At 35.5% G+C, this 27,491-nt stretch overlaps 1 protein-coding gene across 10 annotated transcripts in view; it reads left to right on the top strand.

The window, feature by feature from the left end:
• The window catches only part of CUNH14orf39 (chromosome unknown C14orf39 homolog), a 57,012-nt gene that overhangs the window by 15,930 nt on the left and 13,591 nt on the right, over positions 1 to 27,491 (top strand). For 8 of the 10 annotated variants that reach the window (XM_073895310.1, XM_073895317.1, XM_073895314.1 and 5 more), the window contains 9 exons: positions 3,306 to 3,493; positions 3,589 to 3,631; positions 6,102 to 6,222; positions 7,153 to 7,250; positions 9,099 to 9,229; positions 9,908 to 9,984; positions 21,656 to 21,741; positions 21,826 to 21,884; positions 27,123 to 27,184. In XM_073895310.1, coding sequence (XP_073751411.1) covers positions 3,306 to 3,493; positions 3,589 to 3,631; positions 6,102 to 6,222; positions 7,153 to 7,250; positions 9,099 to 9,229; positions 9,908 to 9,984; positions 21,656 to 21,741; positions 21,826 to 21,884; positions 27,123 to 27,184 — 865 coding nt within the window. The remainder of the gene's footprint in view (positions 1 to 3,305; positions 3,494 to 3,588; positions 3,632 to 6,101; positions 6,223 to 7,152; positions 7,251 to 9,098; positions 9,230 to 9,907; positions 9,985 to 21,655; positions 21,742 to 21,825; positions 21,885 to 27,122; positions 27,185 to 27,491) is intronic. The other 2 variants (XM_073895309.1, XM_073895308.1) reach the window with 2 other exon arrangements.

Genomic DNA, 27,491 nt, shown 5'->3' with positions numbered 1-27,491 from the left:
TTCCATTCTAGACATTCATGAAGACTAGTATTGTTGGCAACAGATGAGATAGACTAAGCTGGTCTCTGCTAAATTCCCTCTGTGGAGTATATAAGAAGAGTGGGCATGAATATATAACATGAAAAGGGTAAATGTGGTATGCTAATTTCATCTGAAAATGATGACTCAGACTTAGTTTTCTAATAGGTATTTCCCTCCTCCCTGGACCATTTCCCCAAGAAGGGAGAGATTAATTAGCAAATGTGCATTTAGAGGAATAAGAGTTCGTTTTGGGCTCAACTGCTTTATTTTGCAAAAAGGGACAGAGTTTAGTATATTAAATTAAAACATTCAGAAGATTCAGATCTGCTGACCAGTACAATACTGTTATCCTTAGTTTTTTCTCAGTATAAAAACATTTATGAAAACTGTTCTTGTTTTCTCATCTGTTAAGATGAGATAATCATTATAGTATCTTTAAATAAATTTCCCCATATAGTATGTCTTGATTTAGAAAATTTACAGGATTCTGAGGAACATAAGGACTATTTATTTTTAGAAAATTTTCAATGAATATTATTTCTTGATACTAAGTATTTGATAAGAATTGGGTAAAAGAGGATCTAAAAATCTATTTCCTATAATGAACCTGGATTGAACATTTTCATTGCTGCAGACTTTTTTTTTTAAAGATTTTATTTATTTAGGGGCGCCTGGGTGGCTCAGTTAGTTAAGTGACTGCCTTCAGCTCAGGTCATGATCCTGGAGTCCCAGGATCGAGTCCCACATCGGGCTCCCTGCTCAGCAGGGAGTCTGCTTCTTCCTCTGACCCTCCCCCCTCTCATGTGCTCTCTCTTTCTCTCTCTCAAATGAATAAATAAAATCTTTAAAAAGAAAGATTTTATTTATTTATATGACAGAGAGACACAACGAGAGAAGGAACACAAACAGGGGGAGTGGGAAAGGGAGAAGCAGGCTTCCTGTGGAGCAGGGAGCCCGATGTGTGGGGCTCGATCCCAGGACCCTGGGACCATGACCTGAGCTGAAGGCAGACGCTTAACGACTGAGCCACCCAGGCGCCCCAGACTTTTTTTTGTTTTTTTAAAGATTTTATTTATTTATTTGAGAGAGAGAGAGTGAGAGACACCACGAGAGGGAAGAGGGTCAGAGGGAGAAGCAGACTCCCCGCTGAGCAGGGAGCCCAGTGTGGGACTCGATCCTGGGACTCCAGGATCATGACCTGAGCCGAAGGCAGTCGCTTAACCAACTGAGCCACCCAGGCTCCCCAGACTTTTTTTTTTATTAAGGGCCAGATAGTAAATATTTTAGGCTTTGTGGGTTATACAGTCTCTGCTGATACTCAACCCTGCTGTTGTAATGCAAGAACAACTTTAGACACCATGTAAATGAATGACTGTGGTCTAATAAAACTTTATTTATGGATATTATAGCTTGAATTTCATATAATTTTAATGTTATGAGATATTATTTTGATTTTTCAATAATTTTAAAGTGCAAAAATTATTCTTAGCTCACGGGCCATACAAAAACAGGTGGCAGGTTAAATTTGGCCCATAGGTTAACAAAAATCAAATGAGAAGGAAGAGTTAATATCCTTTTGCAAGAATCAACTGTCCACTAAAGACTTGGCCCAAATAGGTGACCATCTACCTCTAGGTGAGTTGGACTGGAGGAGCTCCTCCAAACAGTGCTGAAATTTTCTTCATAAAATATAGTTATGGAGTATATAAGAATGATTGTGAACCCGGAGTTCTAACACATAAAACATGACTTCTTATCAAAATGTCAGGTTAGAGAGTTGAAAATTTAAAAAGCATCGTTATAGAGGTAGATGAACTGGGGAGAGTAGAAGCTGAAAGCCTCAGGGAGGATAAGGATCAGGAAGTCATTGGAAGAACCAGGTTCTCATTGTAGTTTTGATTTGTGTTTCCCTGATGATGAGTGATGTTGAGCATCTTTTCATGTATCTGGTGGTCATCTGTATATCTTCTTTGGAAAAATGTCTGTTCATGTGTTCTGCCCATTTTTAATCAGATTATTCATTTTTGGGTGTTGAGTTTTATAAGTTCTTTATATATTTTGGATACTAACCCTTTATCAGATATGTCATTTGCAAATATCTTCTTCCATTCTGTAGGTTGCCTTTTAGTTTTGTCGTTTCCTTCATTGTGCAGAAGCTTTTTATCTTTTTATTTTGATGAAGTCCCAAATATCAACAACACAAACAGCAGGTGTTGGCAAGGATGTGGTGAAAGGGGAACCCTCCTGCATTGTTGGTAGAAATGTAAGCTGGTGCGGCTACTCTGGAAAACAGTATGGAGGTTCCTCAGAAAGTTAAAAATAGAACTCCCCTATGATCCAGCAATTGAACTACTAGGTATTTACTCACAGAATACAAAAATACTAATTCAAAGGGATACATGCACCCCAATGTTTATAGCAGCTTTTCTACAATAGCCAAATTATGGAAACAGCCCAAGTATCCATCAACTGATGAATGGATAAAGAAGATGTGGTACCTATATACAATGGAATATTACTCAGCCATAAAAAGGAAATCTTGCCATTTGCAATGACATGGATGGAGCTAGAGAGTATTATGCTAAGCGAAGAAAATCAGAGAAAGACAAATACCATATGACTTCACTTATGTGTGGAATTTAAGAAACAAATGAACAAAGAGGGAAAAAAGAGTGAGGGAGGCAAACCAAGAAATAGACTCTTAACTATAGAGAACAAACTGTTGGCTTCCAGAAGGGAGATAGGTGGAGGTATGGGTTAAATAGGTGATGAGGATTAAGGAGTCCACTTGTTGTGAGGAGCACTGGGTGATGAATGAAATCACTATATTGTACACCTGAAACTAGTATCACACTGTATGTTAACTAACTGGAATCTAAATAAAAACTTAAACCCCTAGGTTCTGCAGTATCAATTAGGATGAGAAATAAAAAGAGATCACTGAATTAGACAATTAGATCATTGGTGACCTTGGGAAGGGCAGTTTCATTTCTTTTTTTTTTTTGGTGTGGGGGGAAGGGCAAGTTTCTTTGGAATGGTGGGAGTAAAAGTTAAATTGAAGAGGATTAAGGAATGAATAACAGGTAGTGAAGAGAAAGGAGACAGTTGAAAAGTGTGATGGAGTAAAGGAAAATTTGAAAGGCAGAGAGTATTGAAGGAAACGGGGATAAGTTGGCATTTGACTTATCTTTTATACTTAACTTATTAGACTTTAACAGGTGACACTTGGAAAGTTTTTAGATATGTTCTTGTTATATTGACATCATTTCTTTTGATTTTAACAGAAAAATGTACCATGGTTATATATGTCAGTATAAAGATGTTTTGAAGCAATATCAGTTAAAATACTCAGAAACATCCCTTTCACATGAATATTATGAGAAGAAAAGAGAACACGAAGAAATTCAAAATAGAGTGTTGGCATGTACTGAACAACTAAAAATGAATGAATCTATCTTTATGGAATTTCTAGGTATTAATGTTTTTGTTATATGTTGTTTAAATAATGGTATCTATTTGTAATGAAAGGAATAATGAATCAAACTAAAATATGATTTTGTTTTTCAGTGCCTGCTCCTTTTCCATCACTTGCTAAATGGACATTACATATGTATCCACAAAATATTTCTACCTAGAATTTTTATTATATAAGTATTATTTCTGTATTTTGTTATTATGATTCCCTGGTAAGAAGCAAATTGATTTGGGTTTTTTTTGTTTGTTTAATTAAAAAAACTTAGAGGTTACTTTAAAGGTCATTTGGTGATGCAGAAGAGACCGTTTCCAACCCTCTGCCTCAGAGCGGAGAGATCGCAGCCTGAAGGAAGGGAAAAACGAAGGGGGGCAAATCAGAGGGAGAGATGAACCATGAGAGACTATGGACTCTGAGAAACAAACTGAGGGTTCTAGAGGGGAGGGGGTGGGGGGGTTTGGGTTAGCCTGGTATGGGTATTAAGGAGGGCACGTACTGCATGGAGCACTGGGTGTTATACGAAAACAATGAATCGTGGATCACCACATCAAAAACTAATGATGTATGGTGACTAACATAATAAAATAAAATTTAAAAAATAAAAAAAAAAAGGTCATTTGGGATTAGTTTTCATATGTGTGCATGTGATGAGAACAAGCAGTTTTAATGAGAAGAAAGTGGTATATGTGTTGACTTTAAGTGGTGTATCTTAGCAACCAAACCAATCAAAAAGTCATCTTGCTCTGTCTTACCAAAGAAAGAGTTCCACTTAAATCAGGATGGGAGGTGGTGAGGAGGTGAGTCACAATTATCTACTCATCTATAGAAATTCATTGGGTACCTACCTTGTGCCAGGCAATCCTCAAGTTACAGAGCTTTTTGCAAGAAGCTCACAGTATAGTAGGGGAGACAGACATGTAAACAATTAATTCTAATACAGTGGCATTGTATTAGATGATTAAGTAATTCTTAATTGGTCTAAGTCTCATCTGTTTGTCCAGGAGATCTTCCCTGATGATGAACTTAGAACTTTAATCCTCTTCCAACCTCTACAATCCATCCTATGCTTTCCTATCAGATTATAACTCCACTGTTTATACTAAGTCTTCTTTATCCCTGCATTCTACCTGGCTTCATTCTGCTTCATCCTAAATCATCCTTTTAACCCTTTTGCTGCTTGCTCTCTTCATGTTTAGGTTTTAGCTTATTCTGTTTTTAGTTGTTTATTTCCTGCCTATCTGTGTTGTAACTTCTCAGTGGGAAGAGGCAGAGGTTGGTTGATGCATGAGGTATAGCAGAAATTTAGGAAGTTTGATGTAGGAAGGGATGAAATATAAGATTATGTGAGAAACAAGAAGAGGTGATGGAGGTAGGGAAAATTGAAGATTAGGATTTAAATGTCTATATCAAAATTTTAATTGATACTTATTTTAAACAGTATAGCATCATAAACAATGTTCATCTGAAATTTTATGTTCTAGCATATATATTTTAAGGCAGAGTAGGAAATATTCTGTCTTAAGTAGACAGATTTTCTCTGGAGTTCTTGTTCACTACTACTGTTCTATTAATTTTTAAGTTCTAAATGGTTTGTAGAGTAACTTAGGAAATTGTAGTAATTAATAACTATGCAGGATGTCTGTTAACAGCTGAGAAATTCTGTACTTGAAATTGGTTATATGGGTGCCTGGGTGGCTCAGTCATTAAGCGTCTGCCTTTGGCTCAGGTCATGATCCCAGAGTCCTTGGATCGAGCCCCGTGTCGGGCTCCCTGCTCAGCGGGGAGCCTGCTTCTCCCTCTCCCCCTGCTTGTGTTTCCTCTCTCACTGTCTCTCTCTCTCTGTCAAATAAATAAAATCTTTAAAAAAATCTTTGAAATTGGGTATAAATCTAGTTCAAGCAGAAAGCCCAGATGGAAGATCTAGCTGTCTTCTGAGTCCTGCAGGCTGCACAAGTGAAACTTACAGAGCAAGAAAAGGGAAATTGGGTGGATTTTAATTAATTAATTAATATTTTTTAAAAAGATTTATTTATTTATTTATTCTTGGGGGTGAGGTTCAGAGGGAGAGAGAAAATCCCAAGCAGATGCTCTGCTGAGCGCAGAGCCCTGCTGTGGGCTTGATCCCATGGCCCTGAGACCACAACCTGAACCAAAATCAAGATTCAGACACCTAGCTGATTGAGCCACCCAGGCACCCTGGTTGGATTTTTAAATGTCGACTTTGGCATAAATAAACAATGGAAACACAAGAAGTTAAATTTCGACCTGAATTGATTATGCATTATTAGTCATGCCAAATGATATGATGAACTTGGGTAAAAAAACAAAAGCAAAAAACTATATGAAATATTTAAGTAAAAGGAAAAATTCTAACATTTTGGATGAAAAATTTTTAAGCTCAATATATAACATAGGTAAGCAATAAATTATCTTTGTCAGTTTGCCAAATATTTATGTTAGTTTTACCTCTTTTCAGATACTGTTATTAATATTGCTTATTGTTTATATGGAACATATATAAAGTTACATAATATTAACTATTTCTGATATGGTACATATATTACAAATATAAAATTTACTTGCATAACATAGTTCCTTAACATAAAAGGGCTAATGTGAGATGTAAAACACAAGATATTCTTAAACATGCCAGCAATTATTCCAAAAGTTCATCTGAATTGAAGGAAGAAGTAGATGAAGTGGAAATAGAAATTAATTATTTAAACCAGGTATATATTTTGTAATATGTTTCTAATATATGTACTAATGTATAAGTATAATGCTATGTTAACTGACAGTCTTAGAAGAGCTATTTCTAAAGAGCCTAAATATGGAGAAAGACTTATGAAAATTTATTTACCTCAGATTACCTTTGGAGCCAATATGTGTTTTAGGTACTGAGCATATTTAGTTATGAGTTTTAGGGAATAGTTTTTCTTTGGCAGCTGCAAAAAGATGAACAAAGTACAAGATACAGCTTAATAACAGGAACTTAAAGGCTACAACAGTGTTGTCAAAAAAGAGAACAAGACAGCAAATTGTTTAAAGAATTTAATCTTGAAAATTTATGGCTATAATCTGTATAGAACTAGGCTAGAACTAGTTTAGACTTTAAGATTGATGGTGCATGATATTTTCTTGAATACATTGTTACTGTCCTCTACTGAAATGGCTTTCATTGACTGAGAACCCATCAAAGTTATTTCCAATTTCTGAGAAAAAAATTGAACAGCTAATTTTCTGAATTTTTTGAAAGGTGTTAAAGAAGATAAATTAACCATTCTTAGGCATAAGGTTCCAAATAACAATAAAATCATTTTAATAATAAAGTAGATGCTACTTCCTTTAAAATATATGGTAACTATGTCTATATATAGGGAATTGATATCTACTTTGCTTCTGACCTTTTTAAAAAAGAAGATGGAAGTTCATTGAATCTAGGTTTGCTAATGGAGTTGTAAGGAAAAGTTAAAGGAGTATGATTTATTGTTAATTTTGACCCTGTTTTAGCAACTTTCACTAAAAGATAGCTGATGCCACAAAAACATAAATCCTGTGATTATGTAGAAAAAATCATATTCATTAGTTAAGATGAAGCATATGTTCTTTAATGCTTCACAGATAATTATTTTGTTTTGCTTTGTCATTTTTCTTTTTAGCATATTGCAAGACTCCATGAAACTAAGAATCTTGCAGAAACTCTGGAAGAAAAAAATAAAAATATAGAAAAGATAAAGGATTTGAAAGAAAGGTATAGGTAAACTATTTTTTATAAAGATTTTATTTAGAGAGAGAGCACGCACGAGTGGGTGGGGGAAGGACACAGGGAGAAGGAGAGAATCTCAAGCAGACTACACACTGAGCATGGAGCTGAACCCATCACTTGATCTCGTGATCCTGAGATCATGACCTGAGCCAAGATCAAGAGTTAGATGGTCAACTGACCAAGCCACCCAGGCACCCCTAGGTGAACTTTAAAATGGGATTTTATGTGAATAGTTATTCTGCATCTAAGCATTTGGTTCTATATTCTATATTCTTTTTTAAAAAATATTTTATTTATTTATTTGACAGAGAGATAGCAAGAGCAGGAACACAAGCAGGGGGAGTGGGAGAGGGAGAAGCAAGCTTCCTGCGGAGCAAGGAGCCCGATGTGGGGCTTGATCCCAGGACCCTGGGATCACGACCTGAGCTGAAGGCAGACGCTTAATGACTGATCCACCCAGGCTCCCTGCTATATTCTATATTCTATCCCAAGCCACCAATATTCATATATTCATATGTATATCTATATACATTTATGCAGGCTATTTTCTGCTTATTTCTTGAAAAATATTGATTTTACCCTTAAATATTATAGATTAACTTTCAAATATGCTTGTTATTTAGTAAGGCCAAGGATAACGTGTAGAGAGAAATAAGATAGCAGTAGCACATTTGCTGTTTTATAGCCTGTCATTGTACGTTTCATCCAGTTTTCAATGATGGATCACCAATAGGAGTAAAACAGAGGAACAGTTGCGGGAACAGCATTGTATTTACCTTTTTATCACCCCTGTCACCAGCTTGACCAGTTCTTATGTTGCCACAGAGTGAAGATGAATCAAAATGCTGCTGAATCTGTGGCCTTGTCTTTCATCCTAATGGTGATAAAAGAGACATCAGTGGTGGAGGCATTAAAAAAAAAGATTGATTTTGTCTGTTCTGTAACAGAAAAATAGGTGTATCACTGTTGCTGTTTCTGATAAAATTTCTACTTTTTCTCTTTCTGCCTGTACCCTTTTAAATTCTTCTTAAATTTGTCTCATTAGGCTCCATTGCTCTTGTCCTGATTTTTCAACACATTCCTCTCCCAAGTTAATTTCTCAGATTCCATTTCCTTGGATCTATTATTTCCTTGATTCCCCCCCCCGCCTATTTCTCACAACCATAATAATTTGTCTTTAATTCTGTGAAGAAATTGATTAGAATTTCACTTCATTGACTTTTTAATACTGTAAAAATCCTCTATATTGAGAGGAACTTATGTAACTGTTAGTCATTTTTCCTCAATGTCTATTTTGATAGTTATAAATGACACCATTATTTAAATTATTTAACCATCAATAACTAAAATTATTTTTTTAATTTAGGAAAAATTCAATGAGTTTGTTTTCTTCCGGTAAAAAACTTAAAAGACATATTAAAAAAAAGACATATTTATGATTATAATACTGCTTTGGTGATTTCTGGGTTCATACTAGCTGATTTGTTTCTGAATAATTGTTTTTAAAGTTTGAAGTACTCTGAAATCTACAGCATGCTATTTGTGGATAAAGTTTTGATTTAAATGTTTTTGACGTGTTTATAAATTCTTTTAAAATGATTATGTTTTAAAAATGAGAGTGTGGTATACTGAGAAGGGTACTAGACTTACTCAGGAAAAGTGTGTTTTAGCTGTGATGTCAGTAAGTAATTTAATAATGTTGGGCAGATCTGTTAAATTTCTGGAACTCAGTTTTACTGTATGCAAAATGAGTTTAAACTATATAGTCAATAAATATCTCTTCTAGCTTTATACATTATTTTTTTGCTTACTAAATATTTAATGTAATTCACTCTTTAGACTTTTTGAAAAAGAACAACCTGCACTTACATTGAATAAAACCCCTCAAGACAGTCAATTATTTCTTCCACATGAATCTCAGAAATTAGACAGACTAATGAAGATGCATTCTTCAGAACCAAGAGTTATAGGTACAGTATCTGTTAATCATTTAAAAACTTAGTTTTCTCTGCAAACACATAGAAGAAATAGAAGCAATTTTATCATCATTTGGGGTAAGCAAGAACAGACAATACTAGAGACCAGTAGACTCAGGAAAGTACTACTTTCTGAGAGCAAGCAAGATATGCCTCTTCTATACCTATTTTTTTCTTTGAGAGAGAAATCACTCAGAAGATATTATAAGAAGTGTTCTGGTCTGGTTGCACAGCTGTCAGAGGAGGATGAATAATACATTTTTCATTTGAGAAGTGTTATCAATATGTATAATTAAAGTGGGTAGCAGACTTGTGTTAATATTTGTGACTTAGTCACTAAGATCATGGTTCATTCAATGGTTCTGCCAATTAGATTAACTACATTGTATTAGTTTAACCCTATTAGCTGTTCTTTTTCTCCCAGTCTTCTTTGGTTCCTTATTATAAAGGTGTAATTTTGTAAGCTGGTTTTCATTTTACATTCATGCTTATTGTAATAACTGTTATATAGTGAGGAATTAAGAGTTATGTAGAAATTTCATATTTCTATATTTTAATTTAAATATTCATTGTAACTTAATTTTTTAAATTACAAGGTTAGGTTGAATGTTGGGCATAATATTTGATTCTATCTCTGGAATTCATTTGAAGTTGTACAATTTAATAACCTAGATAAAAAAGAAGAAAGTTCCGTGAAGCAGGCAAACCTTGCCAGTATTGACTTTAGACAGAAGGAAAACAACATGCAGGTAGGCATTTGTTTTTTAATAGTATAAATTAAATATTTGCTTGCACTAAATGCTTAAGAGTCTTTCTCTTGGGGTAGAGAGGATTTGAGAAAAGATGGCAGAGGAGTAGGGGACTCTATTCCAACTGGTCCCCGGAATTGAGCTGGATACCTACCAGACTACTCTGAGCACCCACAAATTCAGCCTGAGATGTAAGAAGATAGATCTGGATCTCTACAAACAGAAGATCGCAGGTGGTTGGTTTTGAGGTACAAAGCGGGAGCTGTGATTCTGCTGGCAGATACCAGAGGATAAACAGCAGTGGGAGGGAGCCTGGCTGTGGGGATCCTACACCGCCGGTGAGCGATAGCCTCCCGCGTTGGGGACGGGGCACAGACTCACAGACCGGTAGTGGCAGGGAAAGGACTTAGATGGAAACCGGAGCGGCAGGGCCAGGCCTGAGAACTGGGGGTGGCTGGCGGTTCTAGAAGCACAAAAGTGCTCTGAAACGTGCCCTGACCTGGAGGCAGGACTGGGAGCACTGTGGAGGGGTGCACAACCCAGGACGCTGCAGTTTATAGCAGCACGGACAGAAACAGAGACTGTGGCCCGGAGAGCTCACTGAAGAACAGACTGTGATCTCTCTGCTCTGAGGCAGAGGGTTGGAAATGGTCTCTTTTGCTCTCTCAGAAGAGACGTGGAAAGCCAGCAGGGAAAGCTGCCAGAGAACAAAAGCCCCAAAAAACTGGTTCCCACTGAGCCCATCCCCCACTAAAGGGGGGCAGGGCAGCTCTGCCCAAACAGGGTTGCCTGAGTAACAGCGCGGCAGGGCCCTCCCCCAGAAGACAGGCTGGGAAAACAAAAGACCAGCAACCCTAAGGTCCCTAGAAAACAGGTGCATCTTGCTTGGGTTCTGGTCAATAATTTGGACTCTATATACATTACCTCAAACACCCATCAACAGAATGACTAGGAGGAGGAACCCCCAAAATAGGAAAGACTTAGAGATTATGACTTATGCTGCAGATTTACAAATGGATGCAGATATAGCCAAGAAGTCGGAGATGGAATTCAGGCTAGCAATTGTGAAGACAATAGCTAGAATAGAGAAGTCAATTAATGGCAACATAGAGTCTCTAAGGGCAGAAATGAAAGCTGAATTGGCGGAACTTAAAAATGCTATCAATGAGATCCAATCTAATCTAGATAGTCTAACAGCTAGGGTAAGTGAGGCAGAAGAACGAATTAGTGACCTGGAAGACAATTTAATGGATAAAAAGAGAAAAGAGGAGGCCAGGGAAAAATAACTCCAAATCCATGAAAATAGAATCAGAGAAATAAGCGACACCATGAAGCATTCCAATGTCAGAATTACTGGAATCCTGGAGGGGTTGGAGAGAGAGGACTAGAAGTTATATTTGAGCAAATCGTAGCTGAGAACTTACCTAATCTGGGGAATGAAACAAACATTCGTGTCCTAGAGGCAGAGAGGACCCCTCCCAAAATCAAGGAAAACGGGCCAACACCCTGGCATGTAATAGTAAAACTTGAAAATCTTAGAACCAAGGAAACCATCTTAAGGGCAGTTATGGGGAAGAGATTCCTTATGTACAGAGGGAGGAACATCAGAATAACGTCAGACCTATCCACAGAGACTTGGCAAGCCAGAAAGGCCTGGCAAGACATATTCAGGGTACTAAACGAGAAGAACATGTAGCCAAGAATACTTTATCTGGCAAGACTATCATTTAGAATGGATGGAGAGATGCAGAGCTTCCAAGACTGGCAGAAACTGAAAGAATATGTGACCACTAAGCTGGCCCTGTAAGAAATATTAAGGGGGGGTTCTATAAAAAGAGAAAGACCCCAAAAGTGATATACAACAGAAATTTACAGGGACAATCTATAAAAACAAGGTCTTCACAGGCAACATGATGACAATTCACATCTTTCAATAATCACTTTCAATGTGAATGGTCTAAATGCTCCCATAAAATGGCACAGGGTTGCAGACTGGATAAAAAGACAGGACCCATCTGTATGCTGTCCATAAGAGACTCATTTTGAACCTAAAGATACACCCAGACTGAAAGTGAAGGGATGGAGCTCCATCTTCCATGACAGCGGACCTCAAAAGAAAGCTGGGATAGCAATTCTTATATCAGACATATTAGATTTTAAACTAAAAACAGTAGTTAGAGACACAGAAGGACACTCTATCATTCTTAAAGGGTCTATCAACAAGAAGATCTAACAATTGTAAATCTCTATGCCTCCAACATGGGAGCAGCCATCTACATAAGCCAACTGTTAACCAAAATAAAGAGTCATATTGATAACAATACGTTAATTGTAAGAGACCTCAATACTCCACTCTCAGCAATAGACATATCATCTAAGCAGAAAATCAACAAAGAAACAAGAGCTTTGAATGACACACTGGACCAGATGGACCTCATAGATATATACAGAACATTCCACTCTAAAACAACAGAATACTCATTCTTCTCGAGTACACATGGAACTTTCTCCAGAATAGACCACATACTGGGTGACAAATCAGGTCTCAACCGATACCAAAAGATTGAGATGATTCCCTGCATATTCTCAGACCACAATGCTTTAAAACTGGAATTCAATCACAAGAAAAAATTTGGCAAAATTCAAACGCTTGGAAGCTAAAAACCACTCTGCTCAAGAATGTTTAGGTCAACCAGGAAATCAAAGAAGAACTTAAACAATTCATGGAAACCAATGAGAATGAAAACACATCGGTCCAAAACCTATGGGATACTGCAAAGGTGGTCCTAAGGGGGAAACACATAGCCAACGAAGCCTCACTCAAAAAATAGAAAAATCCCGAATTCACCAACTAACTCTACACCTTAAAGAACTAGAGAAAAAGCAACAAACGATGCCTAAGCCACACATTAGAAGAGAAATAATTAAGATTAGAGCAGAGATCAATGAATTAGAAACCAGAAACACAGTAGATCAGATCAACGAAACTAGAAGCTGGTTCTTTGAAAGAATTAATAAGATTGATAAGCCACTGGCCAGACTTATCCAAAAGAAAAGAGAAAGGACCCAAATTAATAAAATTATGAATGGAAGGGGAGAGATCATGACTAACACCAAGGAAATAGAAACAATTATTAGAAATTATTATCAACAACTATATGCCAATAAACTGAGCAATCTGGATGAAATGGATGCCTTCCTGGAAAACTGTAAGCTGCCAAGACTGAAACAGGAAGAAACTGACAACCTGAATAGGCCAATAACCAGTAACGAGATTGAAGCAGTGATCAAAAACCTCCCAAAAAACAAGAGTCCAGGGCCTGATGGATTCCCTGGGGAATTCTACCAAACATTCAAAGAAGAAATAATACCTATTCTCCTGAAGCTGTTTCAAAAAATAGAAACACAAGGAAAGCTTCCAGACTCATTCTATGAGGCCAGCATTACCTTAATCCCCAAACCAGGCAAAGACCCCATCAAAAAGGAGAATTTCAGATCGATATCCCTGATGAATATGGATTCCAAAATCCTCAACAAAATCCTAGCTAATAGGATCCAACAATACATTAAAAGGATCATCCACCACGACCAAGTGGGATTTATCCCCAGGATGCAAGGGTGGTTCAACATTCACAAATCAATCAATGTATAGAACACATTAATAAGAGGGGAGAGAAGAACCATATGGTCCTCTTAATTGATGCAGAAAAAGCATTTGACAAAATACAGCATCCTTTCCTGATTAAAACTCTTCAGAGTATAGGGATAGAGGGAACATCCCTCAAGTTCATAAAATCCATCTGTGTAAAACCCACAGTGAATATCAACCTCAATGGGGAAAAGCTGAGAGCCTTTCCCTTAAGATCAGGAACCCGTCAAGGATGCCCACTCTCACCACTATTGTTCAACATAGTACTAGAAGTCCTAGCAACAGCAATCAGACAACAAAAAGAAATAAAATGTATTCAAATTGGCAAAGAAGAAGTCAAACTCTCTTTTCGCAGATGACATGATACTTTATGTGGAAAACCCAAAAGACTCCACCCCCAAGTTACTAGAACTCATACAGAAGTTCAGTAATGTGGCAGGATACAAAATCAATGCACAGAAATCAGTTGTTTTCTTATACACTAACAATGCAACTGTAGAAAGAGAAATTAGAGAAATGATTCCATTTATAATAACACCAAAAACCATAAGATACCTTGGAATAAACCTAACCAAAGAGGTAAAGCATCTATACTCTAGGAACTACAGAACACTCATGAAAGAAATTGAAGAAGACACAAAAAGATGGAAAAACATTCCATGCTCATGGATCGGAAGAATAAACATTGTTAAAATGTCTATGCTACCCAGAGCAATCCATACCTTCAATGCCATCCCGATCAAAATTCCAATGACATTTTTCAAAGTGCTGGAACAATCTTAAAATTTGTATGGAATCAGAAAAGACCCTGAATCTCCAAGGAAATGTTGAAAAAGAAAAAGCTGGGGGCATCATGTTGCCCGATTTCAAGCTATATTACAAAGCTGTGATCACCAAGACAGCATGGTACTGGCACAAAAACAGACATATAGACCAATGGACCAGAATAGAGAGCCCAGATATGGACACTCAACTCTGTGGTCAAATAATCTTTGACAAAGCAGGAAAAAATATGCAATGGAGAAAAGACAGTCTCTTCAATAAATGGTGCTGGGAAAATTGAACAGCCACATGCAGAAGAATGAAACTTGATCATTCTCTACCACCATACACAAAGATAAAATAGATGAAAGACCTACTGTGAGACAAGAATCCATCAAAATCCTAGAGGAGAACATAGGCAATAACTTCTTTTACATTGGCCACAGCAACTCCTTTCAAGATACATCTTCAAAAGCTAGTGAAACAAAAGCAAAAAGAACTTTTGGGACTTCATCAAGATAAAAAGCTTCTGCACAGCAAAGGAAACAGTCAACAAAACAAAGAGGCAACCCACAGAATGGGAGAAGATATTTGCAAATGACACTACAGATAAAGGGCTGGTATCCAAGATCTATAAAGAACTTCTCAAACTCAACACCCAAAAAACAAATAATCAAGTCAAAAAATGGGCAGGAGACATGAAAAGACACTTCTCTAAAGAAGACATACAAATGGCTAACAGAACATGAAAAAATGTTCATCATCATTAGCCATCAGGGAAATTCAAATCAAAACCACATTGAGATACCACCTTACACCAGTTAGAATGGCAAAAATGGACAAGGAAACAAACAACAAATGTTGGAGAGGTTGTGCAGAAAGGGGAACCCTCTTACACTGTTGGTGGGAATGCAAGTTGGTACAGCCACTTTGGAAAACAGTGTGGAGGTGCCTCAAAAAATTAAAAATAGAGCTATCCTATGACCCAGCAATTGCACTCCTGGGTATTTATCCCAAAGACACAGATGTAGTGAAAAGAAGGGCCATATGCACCCCAATGTTCATAGCAGCAATGTCGACAATAGCCAAACTGTGGAAAGAGCCGAGATGCCCTTCAACAGATGAATGGATAAGGAAGATGTGGTCCATATACACACTGGAATATTACTCAATCATCAGAAAGGATGAATACCCAACTTTTATATCAACATGGATGGGACTGGAGGAGATTATGCTAAGTGCAGTAAGTCAAGCAGAGAAAGTCAATTATCATCTGGTTTCACTTATTTGTGGAACATAAGGAATAGCATGGAGGGCATTAAGGGAAAAATGAAGGGGGGGAATCGGAGGGAGAGATGAACCATGAGAGACTCTGGACTCTGAGAAACAAACAGGGTTTTAGAGGGGGAAGGGGGGGAAGGATTAGCCCGGTGATGGGTATTAAGGAGGGCACGTACTGCATGGAGCACTGGGTGTTATATGAAAACAATGGATCGTGGATCACCACATCAAAAACTAATGATGTATGGTGACTAACGTAATAAAATAAAATAAAAAAATTTTTTTAAAGATTCTCTCCCTCTCCCTCTGCCCTTCCCCAATGCTTGCATGCACCACACTCTCTCTCTCTTAAAAAAAAAAAAAAATACCAAGCCCTGTATCCAGTAGACCAAAAACATATTTCTGAAGGAGGAAAATAGGATTGGATTGAAGAGGGAAATTGTGGCCCATGACTTGCATAGAATACTCTTGCAGAAGGTATAGGTGTGAGGATAATGAATAGGGTAATTGGTTGGGTTACTTCAGTGGAAGTTAGTTAGTTAATATCAGTTCATCTCATATCCCCTCTGCCTTTGGGCAGTCATCAGCAATGGGATGACTGTCTCCAGGTGGAAGTAGTAAGTATGGGAGCTTGGGTTAGAGAGATAGATGGTACTCCAGGGGGTTCATGATGCTCATGAAAAACAAGGAACATACCCCCCAGAAAGCTAGCTTCTGGTGTGGCACATCTCCATCTTCCCCCATTCTTCCTGAAAATAGTCCATAGGGAAATTCTCAATGAAAAATATGATTGTCTTTCATTAATTCATAATTAATACATACAGAGGTGTAGTGGTAACCAAAGTAATTAGTGAAACTTACTAATTCTAAATATGTATTAATTACAAAAATTTTAAAATCTAGTACTAAAATTTCAGATGAGATCAATATGGGTTGAAGGTGGGAAGATAAATGAGGGAAACAAAAGTTTACCCAAGTTCTTTTTTTTTGTTTGGGGATGGAGGTAGAGGAATAAATGAATACTGATTTACTTATATATTGTTGGAAAAATGTGAATTCATGTGTGTATATTAAACATGTGAGGGTAACCAACATAAAATGCAGTGTGTAAGTTTTAAAATAGTAGAAAAAAGATGAAACAAAGAAAACTTAATCAGTCCTACAAAAGGCAGGAATAGAAGGGTGGATAAAATAGCTAGGACACATTATAAATAGAAAATAAATAAAATGCCATAAATAGTTCCAAACAAATCTGTAATCAAATATGTGACAGAGGTGCTTCTGTGTAATGTATATACAAATATAGCCGTATACTATTTTTCCCTCTTCCAAATTTTAAAATTCCAGTTAACATACAGTGTAATATTAGTTTCTTTCAGGTGTAGGATTTAGTGATTCATCACTTACGTACAACACCCAGCGCTCATCACAATAAGTGCCCTCCTTAATACCTATCACCCATTTAACCCATTCCCCCCTGCCCACCTTCCCTCCAGCAACCCTCAGTTTGTCCTCTATAGTTTATAAAGTGTCTGTTTTATCATTTGCCTCTCTTTTTCCCCCCAATATTCATCTGTTTTGTTTCTTAAATTCCACATATGAGTGAAATCATATGGTATTTGTCTTTCTCTATTTCACTTAGCATAATAATCTCTAGCTCCATCCACATCATTGCAAATAGCAAGATTTCATTCTTTTTTTCAGCTGAGTAATACTCTTTGTGTGTGTGTATGTGTATGTGTGTATGAATATCTATCTCCTTTATCCATTCATTAGTCGATGGACATTTGGGCTCTTTCCATTTGGCTATTGTTGATAATGCTGCTGTAAACAGAGAGGTGCATATATCCCTTCGAATTAGTATTTTTTTTAAAGATTTTATTTATTTATTTGACAGAGAGAGAGCACAAGCAGGGAGAGTGGCAGGCAGAGGCAGAGGGAGAAGCAGGCTCCCCGCAGAGCAGTGGGAGCCCGATGTGGGACTCGATCCCAGGACCCTGGAATCATGACCAGAGCCAAGGGCAGTCACTTAACCAACTGAGCCACCCAGGCGCCCTTGAATTCATACTTTTGTATTCTTTGAGTAATACCTAGTAGTGCAATATTGGATTGTAGGGTAGTTCTATTTTTAACTTTTTGAGGAACCTCATACTGTTTTCCAGAGCAGTATAGCCATATACTTTTAAAACGAAGAGCTGAAACAATTTGACAAATGAAGGGTGAAGGTAGAAGGAAATGGGAAATATATACCAGACAAATGCAAACAAAAAGCAGATGTAACAATGCCATATAAAATAGAGTTTAAGACAAAAAGCATTAATAGGGATAAATATATTTCATATTTTTTAAAAAATAACTCACTAAGTCCTAAGAACCATGATGCACCATATATAAAGTAAAAATTGATAGAATTCCAAGAAAGGATTGAATCCACAGTTTAAAAAGAATAGTTCTCTCAAAAAAAGTACTATCTTGAGTTTAGGGGTTGAGTTTGGCTACATGTGTAACAATACAAAACCAAATGAATGAAATAACAGCATCTTAAACAAGATAAATATTTATTTTTCTCTTACCTGCCCATGAAATTCAAAGAGGCTCAGTCAGGTTCACTTATCAGGGCTGATAGCATCATTTCTACTGTGTCATTTCTCAGGCTCATCTATGATTTCTTTTCCTGATATTTGCAGTATTCACTAAAATTGGCCATTTACTGGGGTGCCTGGGTGGCTCAGTCGTTAAGCGTCTGCCTTCAGCTCAGGTCATGATCCCAGGGTCCTGGAATAGAGCCCCGCATTGGGCTCCCTGCTCAGCAGGAAGCCTGCTTCTCCCTCTCCCACTCTCCGTGCTTGTGTTCCTTCTCTTGCTGTGTCTCTCTGTCAAGTAAATAAAATCTTTTAAAATAAAATAAAGTAAAATTGGCCATTTACTACAACTAAAAGGGTATCTCAACCAGTTCTAAAAAGTTAATCTCTTTATTTACCACTATATAAAAAAAGTTCAACAAACAAAGCCCTCCTCTCAAAAAAGTATTTAGCAGAGGAAAAAGAAATTCACACACTTTCAAATTATTTGGGGATTATAGAACAAATCAAAATAAAATTTAAAAACTATTTAGAAGAATACTATAAACCAAAACCTGTGGAATGTAGCAAAATTGGTCCTCAGAAATTTATATTTGAAAACAAGTATATTAGAAAATAAAGATTAAAATTAGCTGAACTCTAAGTATGAAAAGTTCAAAGTATGAAAAAAGTGCAACTCAAAACAGGAAAATAATCCAAAGAAAGTAGGAATTAATAAAGAGAAAAGCAGAAATTAATGAAATTAGAAAGTTAGGTTAATCAGTATAGCCAAAAGTTAGTAACTTTTAAATATCAATAAAATAAAGTTTCAGCAAGTACAAAAAAAAGCCCCCACCTCTCAAAAGAAAAGAATAATAAGGGGGAAAAGTGCATATCATTGTACATAGGGAAGAAATGTTTTCAAGGTCCTAAGATAATACTATGCAAGACTTTATATCAATAAATTTGAAAATTAGGTGAGGGCATTAATTTTCTAGGACAATATAAATTGTTATATAGACTGAAAGAGAAAGACGTGAATAGATCAATAAACTAGAAGAAATGGAAATGTAAGTGAAACTGAAATGTAAGCAAATCTCTGTTTTCCTCTTTCCTCCATTACTTGTGTCCCTTCTCCCTCTGTCATACACACACACACACACACCCCTTTCAAAAACACACCAGAATCAGTTTTTCAGGTGAATTCTACCAAACCTTTGAGGACTAAATTAGAGTTTCTCAACTGTGACACTATTGACATTGTAGACCAGATAATCCTTTTTTGTAGGGTTATCTTGTGATCTTCTAGGGGCCAATAGCACCTCCCCTCAAAGAAAAGACAATAGAAAATGTCTCCAGACATTGTCAGATGTTCCCTGGGAGGCAAAATTGCTAGTTGAGGCAGTCTCTTTATTATTATTTATTATTAATAAGCAATTCTAGAATACAGAAGTTGGAAACTAGCCAGCAAATTATGCATGGCTAATTCATTAGGTAGCAAGGACAAAGATAGTGAAAGAAAAAATTATACATTAGTCTCAAGAATGAACATACATGTAGAAATCCAAATAAATTATTAGCAAACCTAATTGGGCACTGTAACATTAAAAAAATATGTTATGACTAAACTTGGCTTTCCCAAGAATTACAATGATAGCATTAGAAAAGTCTATCAAGCATATTGACATTACGTCAACAGATTAATAAATAATTTTAACTAAGGATTTAAAATAATTTTAACTAAAGATTTTCATACTTAGAGTATGAAAAGTTTTAAAACAATGTAAGGGAAACTCATACTCTTAGATATCAAAATGTTTATCATAAAATTCATTTTAAAATGTACATTTCAGTGGTTTTTAGTGTATTCTAAAGGTAGTGTAACCATCACCACTGTCTTAATTCCAGAACATTTTCATCATCCCAGAACATGGTTTTTTTTTTTTTAGGGTGGGAGAGAGAGTGAGCGAGCAGGGGGGGCAGGAGGGAGGGGTAAAGGGAGAGGGAGAGAAAGTATCTTAAGCAGGCCCCATGCCCAGCGCAGAGCCCAATGTGGGGCTCAATCTCACAACCCTGAGATTATAAGCTGAAATCAAGAGTCAGCCACTTAACTGAGCCACCCAGGCACCCCATCCCAGAACATTTTAAAACATTATCAAAATGCAATGATTATAACAGTGTGGTATAAGAAAAGACAAATTGATCAATGGACTACATCAAAATAAAAAAATTCTGTGTGACAAAAGACACCAACAAAGTTAAAGAGAATGACAGAATGGATAGGAGATGGTATACAGAATGTATAATATATAAACACATAATACAAATTAATTTTTAGGCAAAAGATAAAACAGTTTACAGAAAAAGTGTCACAAAACATAACAAGGTGCTTGAGCTCAGGGGTATAGGGAAATGCATATTGAACCAACGAGATATCTGGTTTCCCCTATCAGATTTGCATACACTACAACACTTGATAATATCTATTAAAGTCAGCAATAGTGGGAATGTAATTTGGTGTAATTACTTTGGAGGACTGGTTCATAGTACTTATTAAAAATAAAAATGCAAATGTTCAGCAATTTTAGTTCTTGGCATCTATTGTAAACAACAACTTAACTTGTACAAATACTTTTACCAGGGAACCCATACAAAATGTATATTGTTTAAAACATACATTGAAATTAACAACACTTATTCTTTAAGGGACAGGTGTTCTTTAAGGCGCAAGGTCTTTTCTTATCTAAAATCATAATAAGATTACAGAATTAAGACCAATGGCTGTTATAACAAAAATAAATGGGATACATTTTCCTATTAAAATAAAGATATTTTTATGTTGAGTCAAATAAGAAAAATCAGGAACTCTTCAAAATGAGTGACTCACGGAGAATGAATGACTTGAAACAGACAATACAAACATTAGTAAAGCAGTGGCTTAGATATTAATATTAAATAAAATTTAAAGTTAAAAATGAAATACTACCTTTTTCATACATATATAAAAAACAAAATCTCAGGTTTTAATCTTTTAACTTGCTATTTTGCTTTTTTATGTTCAATTTAAGAGGTTATAGAGAATAGACAGATCATTTGAGAAAATGGTAAGATTGACTTGGTTAGTAATAAATGTGGGATAAAAATTTTTAAGTTTATCTTAAATGTAGGAATACTACGAAGCATAGTTGTTATACTTGTCTAAAATACCAAATTCCTTAAGAGTCTTAAACTTTTCCAGTATTTGACTTAATATTTTGTATGTAGTGGTTTCAGTTAATGTTTGTAGTTGTTGTTCATATTGCTAATGATGATGAGGTGGAGAATGACAATGTTCTTGGAGAACCTTCAGTAGCCATGGAAAGCAAAAAATTTTTGTTGTCTGTGTAGCTAGTTCTAATACTTAATTTCTTTTGTTCAGGTACTTAATGACTCTACTCTGAATAACCATTCAAAATGCTCAAATTCTGTGGCTATTAAAAATTCACAAAATATGATGCATTTCAGGTAACTTTTAAAATACGAAAAATGTTTTAATTTCTGAAATTAATAAATCAGCAAATAATATAAAATTTATTTATTGTATTTTAGATTGTTAACCCCACAGAAACAATCAAATTGCAGTCAATGGTTTGAAAAAGGAGATACAGGTATTTGCTGTTTATATTTTTCCTAAGAAGTGGGAGTAACAAATTATATCCAGCTTTTATACTATTCAAATACATTATTTGGATTGTTTGCATCTCTGGTTAACTGACCATGCATGCCTGGTTTTTAAAAACATTTTTCACTAAATATAAAATATTTCATTGTAAAAGATTTGGAAAACAGAGAAAAATACAAAAGAAACAAAGATACAATCACCCAGATATAACTGACACCGTCCATACTAGTATATGTTCTCATCCTTTTTTCCTATGTATATATGTGTTCTTTTATTTTTTTCCCCCAAATTTGAAACAATGCTATATATAATTTTGTAACCTTTTCTTTCTGCTTGATATACTGTTAGAGTATTTTTCTATGCCATTAAATAGATTTTATTTTTAATGACTGTATCATATGCCATTAGATATTAATATTAAATAAATGCTATAATTCATTTAGCCATTCTCTCAGAATATTGAATTATTTTTATATTGACTTCTTTTAATTATTTAGCCATTCTTTTTCAAAACATTAACTATTTTATTGTTTCCAGGTTGGGTGTTTTTCCTAATGCTACTATATTCTTTTACATAAATCTTTTACTATCTTGGATTATTTTCTTTGAATAAAATCATAAAATGGTCACAGGATATATATATGTATATATAAATATATGTATGTATATATGAGTTTATTATGCTAGAGTCAACTAGCTGTTGGAAAATTTTAAGGGTATCACACCCTTTAAAAAACTCATTCTATCTCTTCATGTATGTATATGTATGTATATATGTACATGTAAATACATAATATATATAACATAATGTGTAACATAAGACATCTCATATGTATGTATACATATATACATATGCTGGTAATCCAGTAATGAATAACAGTTATTCCACTTATATATATATTAGGCTATATAAAAGTATTCACTTCTTCTTGTCTGTATCATGTGGATTACAAACTTTTATTTTAAAGTTTTAAAAATGGCTCATTCTATTGAATCAGTAATAAAAAGTCTTCCAACAAACAAAATCCAGGGCCAGAAGGCTTCACGGGCAAATTTTACCCAACATTTAAAGAAGAGTTAATACCTATTCTTCTCAAACTATTTCAAAAAATAGAAAAGGAAGGAAAACTTCCAAATTCATTTTTTTGATACCAAAATCAGATAAAGACTCCACTAAAAAAGAAAACTACAGGCCAATATCCCTGATGAACATGGATGCAAAATACTAGCAAACCAAATCCAACAGTACATTAAAAGAACTGTTCACCACTATCAAGTGGGATTTATTCCTGGGTTACAAGGGTGGTTCAGTATTCACAAATCAATCAACATGATACATCACATTAATAAAAAAGGATAAGAACCATATGATCCTTTCAATAGATGCAGAAAAAGCATTTGAAAAAGTACAACATCCATTCATGATAAAAACCCTCAATAAAGTAGGTTTAGAGGGAACATACCTCAACACAATAAAGTCCATATACAAAAAACCACAACTGAAATCATCCTCATTGGGGAAAAATTGAGACCTTTTCCTCTGTGGTCAGGAACAAGACAGGGATGTCCACTCTTACCACTTTTATCCAACATAATACTGCAAATCCTAGCCACAGCAGTCAGACAACAAAAAGAAATAAAAGGCAGCCAAATCAGTGGGGAAGAAGTAAAACTTTCACTATTTGTAGATGACATGATACTATATATAGAAAACTTGAAAGACTCCACCAAAAAAACTGCTAGAACAGATAACATGAATTCAATAAAGTTGTAGTATACAAAGTCAACATACAGAAATCTGTTTCATTTCTATATGCCAATAATGAAGCAGCTGAAAGAGAAATTAAGGAATAAATCCCATTTACAATTGTACCAAAAACCATAAGATACCCAGGAATAAACCTAACCAAAGAGATGAAAGACCCATACTCTGAAAACTACAAAACACTGATAAAAGAAATGAAGATGAAATGGAGAAACTTGCTCATGGATTGGAAGAACAAATACTGTTAAAATATCTATATTACCCAAAGTAATCTACACATATGATGCAATCCCTATCAAAATAAAAACAGCATTTTTCACAGAGCTAGAACAAACAATTTGAAAACTTGTATGGAACCACAAAAGACCCTGAATAGCCAAAGCAACCTTGAAAAACAAAGCTGGAAGCATCACAGTTCCAGACTTCAAGTTATATTACAAAGCTGCAGTGATCAAACAGTATGGTACTGGCATAAAAACAGACACATTAGGGGTGCCTGGGTGGCTCGGTTGGTTAAGTGGCTGCCTTTGGCTTGGGTCATGATCCCGGAGTCCCGGGATCGAGCCCCGAGTCGGGCTCCCTGCTCAGCGGAGAGCCTGTTTCTCCCTCTGCTTATCGCTCGCTACTCTCTCTTGCTCTCTCTCAAATAAATAACAAAATCTTAAAAAAAAAAAAAAAAAGACACATAGATCAATGGAACAGCACAGAAAACCCAGAAATGAACCCACAACTATATGGTCAACTAATCTCTGACAAAGCAAGAAAGACTATCCAATGGAAAGAAGACAGTCTCTTCAAGAAATGATGTTGGGAGAACAGCCTCATGCAAAAGAATGAAACTGAACTATTTTCTTACACCATACATAAAAGTAAATTCAAATGGATGAAAGACCTAAATGTAAGACAGAAGACCATTAAAACCCTAGAGAAAAACGCAGGCAGTAACCTCTTTGACATTGGCCATAGCAACTTCTTACTAGATACATCGAGGCAACGGAAACAAATGCAAGAATGAACTATTGAGATTTCATCAAAATAAAAAGCTTCTGCACAGCAAAGGAAACAGTCAACAAAACTGAAAGGCAGCCTACGGAATGGGAGAAGATATTTGCAAATGACATTATCTGATAAAGGGTTAATATCCAAAATATGTAAAGAACTTATAAAACTCAACACCCCCAAAACAAATAATCCAATTAAAAAATAGGAAGAAGACATGAATAGACATTTTTCCAAAGAAGACATACAGACACATGAAAAGATGCTCAACATCATTCATCATCAGGGAAATACAAATTAAAGTACAATGAGATATCATTTCACACCTGTCAGAATGGCTAAAATTAACAACACAGGGAACAACAGGTTTTGATGAGGATGTAGAGAAAGGGGAACCTTTCTGTGATTTGTTCCACCTGTTTATAATCCTCTATATATCCTAAGCTGATAGAGTGTTAGACAAGGGAAGAATGGCTGATCTCGAGGAACAATGCACCCCTAATACAAATATGTGGGGAAATGCATATATCTGGCACAGTCTAGCTGCTGTTCAGCATGTATGTTAAGGCTTCACACCCAAAAAGGCATGTAATCATCTTAGAAGAAAAAAAGGACTCTCTTCAACAATCTCCAAGCCTGTCTTTTGAGGAAGTTAATATGTGGGAAAATAATAGTTGTGACTTAACTGCAAAAGGCAAAATCTTTATAAAGCTTTCAGATGATCAAATAGAAAAATGTCTATTCAGGGTAGGAAAGAATTCTTAAATAAGAATTAAAAAGCCCAATCAGAAAGGTTGATAAATTTGGCTATATTAAACTTAAGACTTTCTGTTCATCAAAAGACATTATAAAAACAATGGAAGGGACGCCTGGGTGACTCATTCTGTTAAGTGTCTGCCCTCAGCTCAGGTCATGATCTCAGGGTCCTGGGATCAAGTCCTGAGTTAGGCTCCCTGCTTAGCAGGGAGTCTGCTTCTCCCTCTTCCTTCACCTGCCACTCTGCCTACTTATGTACTCTCTTTCTCTCTCTCTCAAATAAATAAAAACCTAAAAAAAAAAAAGAATGGAAGACAAGAGGATATTTATTTTTTTTAAGATTTTATTTATTTATTTGACAGAGAGAGAACAAGTAGGCAGAGAGGCAGGCAGAGGGAGAGGGAGAAGCAGGCTCCCCACGGAGCAGGGAGCCCGATGCGGGGCTCGATCCCAGGACCCTGGGATCATGACCTGAGCCGAAGGCAGCCGCTTAACCAGCTGAGCCACCCAGGTGCCCAAGAGGATATATTTTTAACACATAAAACTGTCAAAGGACTGGTTTCCAAAATTGTACAAAGAACTTCTACAAACCAAGAAAAATAAGACAGACAACCCAATTAGAAATATGTGCAAAATATGCAAATAGGCACTTCAAATAGAGAAACTCATGTGGTAAATAAACATATGAAAAGATGCTCAGCAAATTAGGAAACTGAAAAATAAAGCTACAGTGAACTATTACACATCCAACAGATAAGCAAATTTAGAAAGTCTGACAATACTAAGTATTAATGAGAATATAGGATGATAAGAACTCTCACAACTATTGGGGGAAACTCATTTATAAATGACTATATATTGAGACCATATCTAAATTATAATTAGAGCTAATAGTTTTGTCTGGTGAAATTGAATGAGCTCCTAAGGTAACTTGGGATGGCTAGGTACCACAACAAAAATTGATAGTTTGGAAACTAAACTTTGGAAAATAGTTTAAAATTTGGTAAAATGAAAGATATACATATTCTATACCTCGTAATTCCACTCCTAGGTATATACCTGGGGAAATACAAGTACATACGTACAAATATATATGTAAAGGCATGTTCATATCATTACTGTTTGTAACAGTCTCAAAGTAGAAATACCCCAAATGCCCATTTGCTAGTAGAATAGATAGGTATATTATGTTGTGTTTGTACAATAGAATACTTTACATCCATACAAGTAAGCAAATTATGTCTATATGAAACAATATAGATGAATTTCACAAGCATATGCTGAACAAAAAAAGCAAGACAAAGAACATCTATATTACCATTTTATCATATAACGTTTTAAAACAGGTAAACTGTATTACTTAGGTGATAAAACTATAGAAAGCAAATCAAGGAAATAATCCTTACAGAAGTCAGGAAAGTGATTACCTCTGAAGGGGATGATATGAGGAATATGGGGCCTTTTGGAGTATGTATGATGTTGTTTCTTTACCTGGGTGATGCTTACATGGGTATTCTCTATAATTTTCTTTGTTAAACATTTGTATGGATTTTATTCTCTTATCTGTATGGATTGGGTTAAGCTGTATGAAATTGCTATTTTTGTAGGTCAGAAACAAATATTGGTAATTTCTTATTGTGTGTATGTTTTATTTACAATTAAGTTGCCAAAAGAAAAAATAGTTTGTTCTCCTATAACAAACAGATGCTGAGTGTGAAGACAAAGGTACAGTAAGACAATTGAGAGAATCAAAATGTACTTCACAAGTAAGTCAAATGTTTGATTTCTAATTTCTAAGCAAAATATTCCAATTTAAAATATTGTTTCCACTTTAATTTCAGATTAAGTTTAATGAAGATTATATATGTGAGGTCTAGGTGTTTTAGGTTAGTAATCAAGTTTCTGTGGTGTTAAAGCTTCTATTCCTTAGAGGAGTTTTAGATTAAAAAATGAAGCCACAAAAAGTTTATAGGAAAATATACAAAAAGAGTTGTCATTAATAATTGACTATATATATTGATGCCACAACTAAATCACAACTGAAGAAAACAATTTTGTTTGGTAAAATTAAAT

This window comes from Callorhinus ursinus, unplaced genomic scaffold (genome assembly GCF_003265705.2).
Source record: "Callorhinus ursinus isolate GAN/ISIS: 27379988/994484 unplaced genomic scaffold, GSC_fseal_2.0 scaffold8, whole genome shotgun sequence".
Taxonomy (NCBI): Eukaryota; Metazoa; Chordata; class Mammalia; order Carnivora; family Otariidae; genus Callorhinus; species Callorhinus ursinus.
Note: the sequence above shows the minus strand (reverse complement) of the source record. Positions and strands in the feature narration are given on the sequence as shown.